Below are 12,153 nucleotides of genomic sequence, written 5' to 3' on the forward strand. Positions count from 1 at the left end.
GAACCCGCGCCACTGCACTCCAGCCTGGGTGACAGGGCGAGACTCCGTCTCAAAAAACAAAAACAAAAACAAACCTCAGAACTCAATTCAAACTCTTGAACTTTTCATAGCACGGCTCCAACCTCCACTTGCAGCCTCATCCCCCACCACTCTCCTCAAACCAGACACCCCCAGGCCACCCCCTTGAACACCTTTTGACCACTATTTTTTCATATTGTAAAAGTAACAGATATTTATTGTATGAAATTCGGAAAATACAGAAGAGCATAAACAAAATAAAAATCACACATAAACTCACCACTTTGGAGATAAGCATGGAAAACATTTGCGATGGGTCCTTTGTTTCCCTATAAGTGCAAATATGGTTGGGAATTTTTATTACAAAACTAAAATCATATGTATTACAGAGGAGTAACTTGCTTTTTTCCCCACTTAACATTATATTGCTGGTATTTTCCAAAGTCATTACATAATTTTCAAAAACATGATTTTTAGTGACTATAAGTTCAATAAGCCATTTACAGTTATTTTCATAACTAATATATTTAATCTTATACCATATTATACATTTTATTTTTTTTACTTTTTTTCCAAGACGGAGTCTTGCTCTGTCGCCCAGACTAGAGTGCAGTGACACGATCTCGGCTCACTGCAACCTCTGCCTCCTGGTTTCAAGCAATTCTTCTGCCTCAGACCCCCAAGTAGCTGGGATTACAGGTGCATGCCACCACGCCTGGCTAATTTTTGTATTTTTAGTAGAGACGGGGTTTCACCATGTTGGCCAGGCTGGTTTCAAATGGGCCTCATGATCTGACTGCCTCAGCCTCCCAAAGTGCTGGGATTACAGGTGTGAGCCACCACGCCTGGCCATTTTCTTTCTTTTGAGACAGAGTCTCACACTATTGCCCAGGCTGGAGTGCAGTGGCATGATCACAGCTCACTATAGCCTCAAACTCCCGGGCTCAAGCAATCTTCCCTGCCTCAGCCTCTTGAGTAGCTGGTACCACAGGCGCACACCACTACACCTGGCTAATTTTTCATATTTCAAATTTTTTGTAGAGATAGGGGTCTCGCTATGTTGCCCAGGCTGGTCTCCAACTCCTGACCTCAGGTGATCTGCCCGCCTCAGCCTCTTATAGTGCCACCACATAGCCACTGCACCCAACTATTTTCTTATTGTTTCTTGCTCTATCTCCTTTTTTTTTTTGAGATGGTGTTTTTTACTTGTCGCCCAGGCTGGAGTGCAATGGCGCGATCTCGGCTCACTGCAACTTCCACCTCCTGGGTTCAAGCAATTCTCCTGCCTCAGCCTCCCAAGTAGCTGGGATTACAGGCTCCCGCCACCACACCCAGCTAATTTTTTGTATTTTGAGACGGGGTTTCACCATGTTGGTCAGGCTGGTCTTGAACTCCTGACCTCAGATCATCCACCTGCCTCGGCCTCCCAAAGTGCTGGGATTACAGACGTTGAGCCACCACACCCGGCCTGCTCTATCTCCTTTTTTTGTTTTCCTTTTTAGTCTTAAAATATCCACTGCTTCTTTTGCTTTGCTTTTTCCTCCAGAAAATTAAAAGACATCTATTGTCGGGCACGGTGCCTCACGCATGTAATCCCAGCACTTTGGGAGGCCGAGGCATACGGATCAGCAGAGGTCGGGAGTTCAAGACCAGCTTGACCAACATGGTGAAACCCCATCTCTACTAAAAATACAAAATTATCCGGGCTGGGTGGTGCATGCCTGTAATCCCAGCTACCTGGGAGGCTGAGGCAGGAGAATTGTTTGAACCCAGGAGGCGGAGGTTCTGGTGAGCCGAGATCACGCCATTGCACTCCAGCCTGAGTAACAAGAGTGAAAACTCCATCTCAAAAAAAAAAAAAAAAGACAACTATTTCACGTTTGTTCAAAAAAGACTCTGCACTGAACTGCTCCACTTTAAAAAAAATATATATATATATGTTTACTTTTTGTAGACACGGGGTCTCACTATGTTGCCCAGGCTGGCCTCAAACTCCTGGCTTCAAGCAGTCCTCCTGCCTCAGCTTCTCGAGTAGCTGGTACTACAGGCACGCACCACCACGCCTGGCTAATTTTTTATGTTTTTGTAGAGACAGGGTCTTTCTGTGTTACCCAGGCTGGTCTTGAACTCCTAGCCTCAAGCAATCCTCCCTGCTCTGCCTCCCAAAGTGCTGGGATTACAGGCATGAGCCACTGCACTGGATCTGCTCCACTTTTTTTTTTTTTTTAATTATGCATTTCCACCTGCTATCCCCTCTGCTGGGAATGCCTTTTCCTTTTCCCAGCTTTGCAAAATCCTTCCCAGCCTTCAAATATCTGAGGCAAGCCTGGGCACAGTGGCTCACACCTATAATCCCAGTATTTGGGAAAGCTTAGGTGGGAGGACCACTTGAGCCCAGGAGTTCAAGACCAGCCTACCAGCCTGGGCAACACAGCAAGACCCTGTCTGTACAAATTAAAAATAAAAAAAAAAAATTAGCTGGGCATGTTGGTGCACACCTGTGATCCCAGCTACTTGGGAGGCCCAGGAGGTTGAGGCTGTGGTGAGCTATGATTGCACCACGCACTCTAGTTTGGATGACAGAATGAGACCTCATCTCAAAAGAAAGAATCTCTGAGGCGTCATCTCATTCATTCATTCATTCATTCATTCATTCATTCATTCAAATGCATATTCATGGAGGATCTGCCACATGCCAGGCACAGCAGCCACCAGAAATGAAGCAGTGGCTGGGTGCAGTGGCTCATGCCTATAGTCCCAGCATTTTGGGAGGCTGAGGCAGGTGGATCTCTTGTGCCCAGGAGTTTGAGACCAGCCGGGACAACATGGTGAAACCCCATCTCTACAAAAAATACAAAAATTAGCCAGGTGTGGTGGTGCTCATATGTAGAAAACAATAAAAATAATTTTTAAAGAAAGGAATCAAGCAGTGGATATGACAAAGGCCACGACACACTCTCAGGTGAAGCCTTCCAACCTTTCCCCAGGGCAATCTGAGTCCTTCTGCTCAGCCACTGGAATCTCTTCCTCAAAGTCTCCCTTGCCGCAGTACACATGCACGTGCGAACATACATGCACACACACATGCGCACACGCAGACACACATGCGCACACATACACACACAGGCACATGCACGCACGCACATGCACATGTACACACATACTCGTGTGCACACACGCATGGCTTGGAAGGCTTCACCTGAGAGTTATGAATACACCATTTTCCTTGGTGCATTCATAACACTCTGTTTGTGCCTCTCTTTTATTTTTTATTTTTATTTTTATTTTTTGAGACAGTCTCACTTTGTCACCCAGCCTGGAGTACAGTGGCACGATCCCGGCTCACTGCAACCTCCGCCTCCAGGGTTCAAGCAATTCTCCGGCCTCAGCCTCCTAAGTAGCTGAGATTACAGGAGCATGCCACCACGCCCGGCTAACTTTTGTATTTTTAGTAGAAACAGGGTTTCATCATATTGGCCAGGCTGGTCTCAAACTCCTGACCTCATGATCTGCCCGCCTTGGCCTCCCAAAGTGCTGAGATTACAGGCGTGAGCCACCGCACCTGGCCTGTGCCTCTCTTTTAACACTTATATTTTGATATTTTCTGGATTGTGAAAGCCCTGTTGGGTGCCTTCCTTTCCCGTACTACCTCTCTTTTCAGGATTCGCCCAGGACCTGACTAAAACCAGTCCTGGCTTAGAAAACAACCATATCTGTCAAAGGAAAGGGAGGTGGAGCTGAGGACAGTGATGTTCAGTGACAGTATTTTTTAAACCTGATATGGGGGCACTTATTTTAACAACTCTAAGACAACAGTGTCTCTAAGGGATTTTGGACGTGGCCTCTGTCATTCTGCAGCTGCAGTGAGTCCAAATAACAATCAGAAAAGGCCACCAGATGCAGCCCAGTGGGTGCCCAGCCTGGCTGGTAGAAGCCGGTTCCATCCCAGCTCAGTTCTTCCCACCCACTAAGCAAGCCCCTTCCCGCCCCCTCCCTCCCTCTCCTCTCCCACTGCACGAGGCCATCCCCCACCTGACCCTTTCCCCCATCTCCTGCCCAGGCCACAGAGCAGGGCTGTCACACTCACATGCCTCCCCTGTCTTTTTTTGCAGGTCAACCTGTCTGCTCTCAGCCACCGCAAGCTCTAACTCAACAACTTCCTCTTTGAAAATTTCCTCTTTGTCCTAGGGAAATACCAACTGCCCTGGCCCATGTGTGCTCCTAGGCTGTAGCCTGGGCTGGTCTCAAAGGCAGCACCATTGAGTTCTCACCTCTCCACCCAGGCCCCGCAGGGGAAGTCCCTGACTCCAGGCCCCCCCCTTCACTCACTCTCACTGGTTCCTCTTGGAGGATGGAAGGGGCTCAGCCCCTGGGATGGAAGAGGAGACACAGACAAACTAAACCTGGAAACGTGCAGTGGGGAAGCGCCAGCAAGACCAGTCCCCGCAACCAGGGCAAACCCCTCTCCCCCTGCCTCTGTTCGTGGGAGAGCGCGCACGTGTGTGTGTGTGTGTGTGTGTGTGTGTGTGTGTGTGAGAGAGAGAGCACATGCATGTGTACTGCAGAAAGGGAGACTTCAAGGAAGGGATTACCATGGCTGAGCTGAAGAACTCACATTTGGGTCACACATACGATGTTTCTACGAAGCCTGGCTTTCTTTTTCTTTTCTTTTTTGAGACAGGGTCTTGCTCTGTTGCTCAGGCTGAAGTGCAGTGGTGCAATCACAGCTCACTTCAGACTCGAACTCCTGGGCTCAAGCAATCCTCCTGCCTCAACTTTCCAAAGTGCTGGGATTAAAGGCACCAGCCACTGCACTCACCCTGGCATTCTGTATGGGGCTACAGACAGAGTTAGATTTTCTGCTATGTCCACCCCGTCAGAGCAAAGATGACACGCATGTTCTCAGCAGTCCCTGTGTCCCCCATGCTCAGGTTGACCCTCTTCAGTCTCTGCACCACTTCCCACCCCCACACCGTCTGTACCCACAACTACCCCTCCCAAGCATCGCCAAATCCTCAGCTCTTGCACACAAACCACACCCACGAGTGGACGCACGCAGGCACTGGGGTTTCTGAGAACTACATCCAGCCAGAAACTCGGAGGAGAAACCGTGAGGCCTCTGGCTGCCTCTGTCCATGGATGGGGAGAGTGTGGTGGCGTGGGCCAGGGCCAGCCTAGAGTCCATGTGCCCTGGGAAAGATCACAGGCCCGCCTGAGAGCATGGGCCGGTGGCCCCACCCAGCCATGCTCCAGGCCGGCCTGGGGGGCCCAGAGCTAAAGGTGGTTGCGGGCTGCCCAGGTTCCACAGCCCTTGCAGCTACAGGGCAAGGGTGCTTTACAAAGTTAATCCTAGGAGGGAGTTTGCCGGGTTCTCTTGTCCTTCTTCTTCCCAGACTCTGGTCAACCGAGGGTGGGGTCTGGGGGAAAAGGAGAAGTCTCAAAGAAATCACAGGTGAGATAAGTTTGGCCGGTGGAGACTCAGCAGCCGTTTCCAGGAACAAGACAGGGGGAAATGGTGATGGAGATAAATAGGGGTGGATGAGGAGGGTTTATTCATTCAGTCCACAGACGTCGAGAGGTGCCAGCCCTGCCCTGCCCTGCCCAGGTGCTAGTTGCAGGTGCTGGGTGAGGATGCCAGCAGGAAATCCAGGGCTGAGAAGCCTGATGAGGATTCAGAATGAAGAGGCGGGTGAGGAGGCAAGGCGCGGTGGCTCATGTCTGTAATCTCAGCACTTTGGGAGGCCGAGGCAGGTGGATCACCTGAGGTCAGGAGTTTGAGACCAGCCTAGCCAACATGGTGAAACCCCGTCTCTACCAAAAATACAAAAAAGCAGCTGGGCATGGTGGTGGGTGCCTGTAATCTCAGTTACTCGGGAAGCTGAGGCAGGAGAATCGCTTGAACTTAGGAGGCAGAGGTTGCAGTGAACTGAGATCGTGCATTGCACTCCAGCCTGGGTGACAAAGCGAAACTCTGTCTCAAAAGAAAAAAAAAAAGAGAGATTCGGGTGAGGATCGGGGTGCCGGGTGGAAACGTGGGAGCGAGGGGGAAGGGTGATGGTGAGAGGGAAGCTGCTGGAGGCTGGCTGAGATTCCAGCCTCCAGCCTCACTATTCACCAGCACTTAAGGGGCAGCCCCGTCTCCCCCTTCGGGCTCATCAGGAGCTGGGGCATCCACAGCCCCATCCTCGCTGGCCACCAGCGGCTCCTCCTCCCCTTTGAGGCTGGGGTCTGACCCAGACTTCAGCTCCTCCATCGCCAGGGAGCCCTGGCGAGACTTCCGTCTGCCAAAGAAAGTGGTGAGCGTGGGCCGCCGGCCAGACCCCTCCCCATCGGAGACCCCAGAGCCCTTGTCGCCCCCGGACCCTCCCACGGTCACTGTCACAGCCCCCTCCTCAGGGACCTGGGCTGGCCCAGCCCAGGCGTCCACCACCCCGTTACGCTTGCCGCCTCTGCTCAGCACGAGGGCCCCAGTCCGCCGCTTCTGCCGCCGGCGCCACAGCAGGAGCAGAGCCACGAGGACTATGACCGCCAGCAGGGCCACAAGCACAGCCACCGGCAGCATGCCTCCTGAGTTCTCATCTGGGTTCCGGAAGGGCACAGTGCTTGCGTTGGTGGAGGTCGCTGGAGTCATCATCGTGGATAGTTTTACGCTAGAGACCTGGGGTCCACTGGCCCCGCTGGAGGGCTCCAGAGAGCCAGTTGTCATGGTAACAGGGGGTCCAGTGGTCCCAATGGAGGTCTCCAGAGAGTCAGTTGCCATGGTAACAGGGGGTCCAGAAGTGCCTTTGGAAGTCTCCAGAGAGACAGTTGCCATGGTAAGAGGGGGTCCAGAGGTGCCTCTGGAGGTGTCCAGAGAGCTAGCTGCCGTGGTAACAGGGGCTCCACTGGTCCTACTGGAGGTTTCCGGAGAGTTCATTGTTATGGTTCCACTTGTCATGGTGTAGGATCCTAGAGAGTTTGCTGTTATGGGAACAGCAGGATGACTGGTTGCATGAGGGGTTTCCTGGGGCACTGATGACGTCTTGACGGAAACTTCCTGGAAGGTTGCTGGCCCAGGTAAAGGGGAACCAGTGCTGGCACCAATGGAAGTCCAAAGAGGGGATCCCTCATTGATGGAAGTTGAGGGAGGTAGGGCTGAGGTCTGGTCCCCAGTGCTGTTGGCCTTAGGGTCACTTGTTATTGAAGTGGTGTACATCTGTGAGCTCAGGGCCTCGCTAGTAGAGACCAAAGGCTCTCCAGCGGTGGGTGTCTGCACAGCCGTCGTGCTCCCCAGAGCGTCTGGGCTTACCACCAGCACCCCAAGGAGGAGAATAAGCGCGGCCATTTCCAGGCAAACAGGCAGGAGCAAGAGCTGGGACCTGCAGGTGGGCAGCCAGAGAAGCAGAACACGCGGGAGTTGCCGGAGGACCTAGCCGGGCCTCCCCTCTGCCCACTTCCCTGCCAACGGCCAGGCCCAACCTGCGGTTTAACGGTTTTTTCCATGCTGGCTTTTACTGTTATCAGAAATGACAGAGGAACAGATGCTGGCAGCTCCCCCATCAGCCCCATCTCGAGGCTCCCTCGAGACTCAGCAGCTTGGACTCCAGCAGTGACCACCCCCTCCTGGCCTTCCCTGACCCTGTGCAACCCAATGGTTCCCAATCTCTTCCCATCATAACCTGTCAGAGTCTTTTCAAGCCACAGGCACATTCCCAGGCCCACTGAGGCCCCTTCCCCACCAAGTCTCACCCTCTTACCAGTTCGGCTGATAAGGACGCAGCGCTGGGGCCAGGTCACTCCACCACCTCCCGAGGCTGGGGCAAGACTGGGAAGGACAGGGCCCCAAGGGGAAAGGAAGTGGGCCCTGGCTCCACCCACCCCACCCACCCCTCCATCCTGCCCCACCCGCCTGCTCCCACAGCTGCTGGGCGAAGACAGCACCATCACCTGCTCCTTCAGGGGCCAGCGGGGTGCCTGGGGGTCTGGGGCTCACCTGAGGGAGGCAGGGAAGCGTGGGATCCGGAATCTAGATTCCTGGCTCTTGGCTGAGGAATGGGATGGAAGGGGTGATGCTAGGGAGGGCTGGGCTCAGAGGTGGGTGGTGGGAATGTGAGCCTGAGAACTCAACGGTGCAGAGGAGGAGGTGGGAGGGGGGGGTGGTTTCCTTTGCATTTGTGGTCCCCAAGCTGTTAGGCCAGGAGCTGAGTGGCGCCATTTCCTGCCCTCAGAGCTCCCAGGAAGTAGCAGGGCAAGAGGAAGCCCCCGAGTCTGGCTGGGGGCCGTGAAAACCTTTGCAGGCTGGTGAGCTCTTGACTCTGTCCCGGGAGCTGGGGGTCACCACAGTGGCCCCCACTTACAGAGGCTTGGCTAAACCAAGGTGGTTCCTACACACTGCATATGCTAGGACCTTATTTCTGCAAACTAGTAAAGATGTGGGAATCTTTTTTTGTTTTTTTTTTTTTTTTTTAGGTGGAGTTTAGTGCAATGGCATGATCTCGGCTTGGCTCAGCACAACATCTCCCTCCCAGGTTCAAGCGATTCTCCTGCCTCGGCCTCCTGAGTAGCTGGGATTACAGGCTTGCACCACTGTGCCCAGCTAATTTTGTATTTTTAGTAGAGACGAGGTTTCTCCATGTTGGTCAGGCTGGTCTCGAACTCCTGACCTCAGGTGATCCATCCGCCTCAGCCTCCCCAGGTGCTAGGATTATAGGCGTTAGCCACCGCGCCTGGCCAGATGTGGGAATCTATATGGAAAACCGTCTGGAAAGATATCTACTAAGGGATTCACCTAATTGTCTTTGGATAGGTGAGAGTAGGAGGTGGGGGTATTTTCTTCTTTGAATGGTTCCCATTTCCCGACTTTCCTCTAATTAGCAAGCTTTGACTCTTGGTTTGTGTATGTTTTTGGTTTTTGTTCTTGAAAAACGAAAATCAGTCCCGGGTGTGGTGATACATTATGCTGGCGGTCCCAGCCAAAGTGGGAGGACCTCCTGAGCCCAAGAGTTTGAAACCAGCCTGGGCAACATAGCAAAACTCCTATCACGAAAAAAATAAATAAATAATTTTTTAAAATCAAAACTGATTTGTATATTTTAAGAGCAACATGTGCACAATAGAAGATTCTTACAGGCCCGTGGGACTGTGCCCTTTCTACAAGCTGATGAGTTTGTCTGACCCAAAGACATGAGACTCCTGGGTGAGAGCCGCAGGAATTAATTGCTCACACCCAGCAACAGCAGCGTGATGTTTGCATCAGTTCCCCTTACCCCAAGTCCCACGGGGGCAACATGGAAGGGCCCAGACTGACACTGCGCACACAGTGGGCCTGCACCGCAGCCATAGAGCTCTGAGCTTGAGAGATTCCCCTCCTCTAGGGCCCCTGGTAAGCCCATTTCCCACAGGGAGATGTGTCTTCATCCCTCGGGGGTGCTCACTGTAAACACAGCACTGGGAAATGGCTTGAGTACAAAGTATTCAGAGGCTGAGCGTGGTGGTTCACGCCTGTAATCCCAGCACTTTGGGAGGCTAAGGCAGCCTGATCACTTGAGGTCAGGAGTTCGAGACCAGCCTGGCCAACATGCTCTCTTTTCTACACACAGTGGCCCAGAAAGGTAACGGGGTGCCCATTCTGCAGGGGGGTGAGGGACACAGGAGCAAAGGAGTATAGACTAGAGGGCTGCAGCCTCAGGCCCAACAGACTTCCTGTCCTACCACCACCATCTTCCAGCTGCATAATCTTGAACAAGTCACATAACTTCTCCAATGCCCTAGGACCGCCACCTTCTTCATCAAGTGACTGCAAGAATTAAATGAGATAATGTTAAGTGCACAGAAAAGCAGCTACCAGCACGGGACTCTGGGTTCCTGTCCTACCTCTTGCACTCTGGCAAGTGCCTTAAGCTCCTTATCCCTCTGTTGCTTTGTATAAAATGGGGATAATTATGGTAATACCACATAGTTTGTTTTGATGATTAAGAGTTAATACATATAAACGGCTGGGCACGGTGGCTCATGCCTGTAAGCCCAGCACTTTGGAAGGCCGAGGCAGGTGGATCACCTGAGGTCAGGAGTTCGAGACCAGCTTGGCCAACATGGTGAAATCCCACCTCTACTAAAAATACAAAAATTAGCTGGGCATGGTGGCGGGCGCCTATAATCCCAGCTACTCGGGAGGCTGAGGCACGAGAATCACTTCAACCCAGGAGGCGGAGGTTGCAGTGAACAGAGATTGTGCCACTGCACTCCAGCCTGGGCAACAGAATGAGACTCCAACTCAAAAAAAAAAAAAAAAAAGTGCTCAGGACCTGGCATTCTTGATACACCCAATATATCAGACAAAAAGGCTCCATACCCATCACCTCCAGACAAACATTCCTGACAGCGTCTGTGTCTACACAAGCATGTATTCATCCATTTTAGTGTTTTGCATTTTTCCTTTGTTACTGAACAATGCTTTGGGAACACACACACATATATAACAGTTGCATAATATTCCATGGCATACACTATAATTTTTTTTTTTTTTTGAGATAGAGTCTTGCTCTGTCACCCAGGCTGGAGCGTAGTGTCTCAATCTCAGCTCACTGCAACCTCCGCCTCCCAGGTTCAAGCAATTCTCCTGCCTCAGCCTCGCAAGTAGCTGGGACTACAGGCACATGCCACTACACCCAGCTAATTTCTGTATTATTAATAGAGACAGGGTTTCACCGCATTAGCCAGGATGGTCTCGACCTCCTGATCTTGTGATCCGCCCACCTCAGCATCCCAAAGTGCCGGGATTACAGGCATGAGCCAACGCGCCCGGCCAGAAATACACTATATTTTATTTATTTATTTATTTTTAAATTAATTTATTTTTTTGAGACGGAGTCTCACTGTGTCGCCCAGGCTGGAGTGCAGTGGCGTGATCTCGGCTCACTGCAAGCTCTGCCTCCCTGGTTCAAGCCATTCTCCTGCCTCAGCCTCCCGAGTAACTGGGACTACAGGCGCCCGCCACCATGCCCGGCTAACTTTTTTTTTTTTTAGTAGAGACACGGTTTCACCATGGTCTCGATCTCCTGACCTCATGATCCACCTGCCTCGGCCTCCCAAAGTGCTGGGATTATAGGCGTGAGCTACCGTGCCCGGCCGAAATAACTATATCTTAAATATTCCCTACGGATGAATGTTGTTTTCCAACATTTCATTATTACTAACTGCTGCAGTAAATACCCTAGTTTATTTTACTATAATGATTATGTATTTCTGTTTTAACAAGACAGAAAAAAGAAGAAAAGAAAGAGGTAGAGTGAAAGAGAAGGAGAGAAGGAAGGAAGGAAGGAAGGAAGGAAGGAAGGAAGGGGAAAGAAAAGAAACCAGGTTCACGCAGTGGTTCACTCCCGTAATCCCAGTGCTTTGAGTCTGGGGCTGTACCCTACCTCCTGCCTCCAGAGGTAGGAGGATCACTTGAAGCCAGGAGTTCAAGGCTTGCCTGGCCACATAGTGAGACCCTCATCTCTACCAAAAAAGAAAAAGAAAAGAACCCATTCCACAGTCAGACATCTAGGAGGCTATTTCAATCTTCTGCTATTGCAAATAGAAGAGCAAGAATAATTGGCTGCAAAGTAATTGGAACTTACTTTTTTTTTTTTTTTTTTTTCTGAGACAGAGTCTCACTCTGTTGCCCAGGCTGGAGTGCAGTGGCATGATCTCGGCTCACTGCAACCTCTGCCTCCTGGGTTAAAGCAATTTTCCTGCCTCAACCTCCCGAGTAGCTACCACACCCAGCTAATATTTTGCTATGTTGTCTAGCTGGTCTCGAACCCTTGGACTCAAGCAGTCCACCCACCTTGGCCTCCCAAAGTGCTGTGATTACAGGAGTGAGTCACTGCACCCAGCCTACAGTTTTTAATTGTAGAAAATAGACAGAAATGTTGTAAGAATGTACAAGATTCTCAACCTTTAAAAAAACACTAAGGCAAAATTCATTTTTGACAAAGTTATCATTTCAACCAAATTGTTACTGCTATTGGCAAAGCTGTCTGTTCCCCAGGCCAAATGTTGGGCCCCAACTCTGAGGAAAGCTGCGAGGATGTGGATGGGTCCAAACTCCAGCCTGATGCACTCAAGAAATGGGGTCTGACCAAGACAGACTATAGGCTCGGGGTGGAGGGAAAG

At 51.2% G+C, this 12,153-nt stretch overlaps 1 protein-coding gene across 1 annotated transcript; it reads right to left on the minus strand.

Annotated features, from left to right (window-relative positions):
- Positions 1-204: 204 nt before the first annotated feature.
- Positions 205-7,833, minus strand: SPN (sialophorin). Its single transcript, XM_054454879.2, has 2 exons — positions 7,755-7,833; positions 205-7,376 (listed from the first exon to the last, which is right to left on the minus strand). Exon 2 carries the CDS (start codon positions 7,340-7,342, stop codon positions 6,140-6,142), a length of 1,203 nt encoding a protein of 400 aa, XP_054310854.1. The 5' UTR covers positions 7,343-7,376; positions 7,755-7,833; the 3' UTR covers positions 205-6,139.
- Between the last annotated feature and the right edge of the window lie 4,320 nt (positions 7,834-12,153).

The sequence above is a fragment of the Pongo pygmaeus genome, chromosome 18 (genome assembly GCF_028885625.2).
Source record: "Pongo pygmaeus isolate AG05252 chromosome 18, NHGRI_mPonPyg2-v2.0_pri, whole genome shotgun sequence".
NCBI classification, from domain to species: domain Eukaryota; kingdom Metazoa; phylum Chordata; class Mammalia; order Primates; family Hominidae; genus Pongo; species Pongo pygmaeus.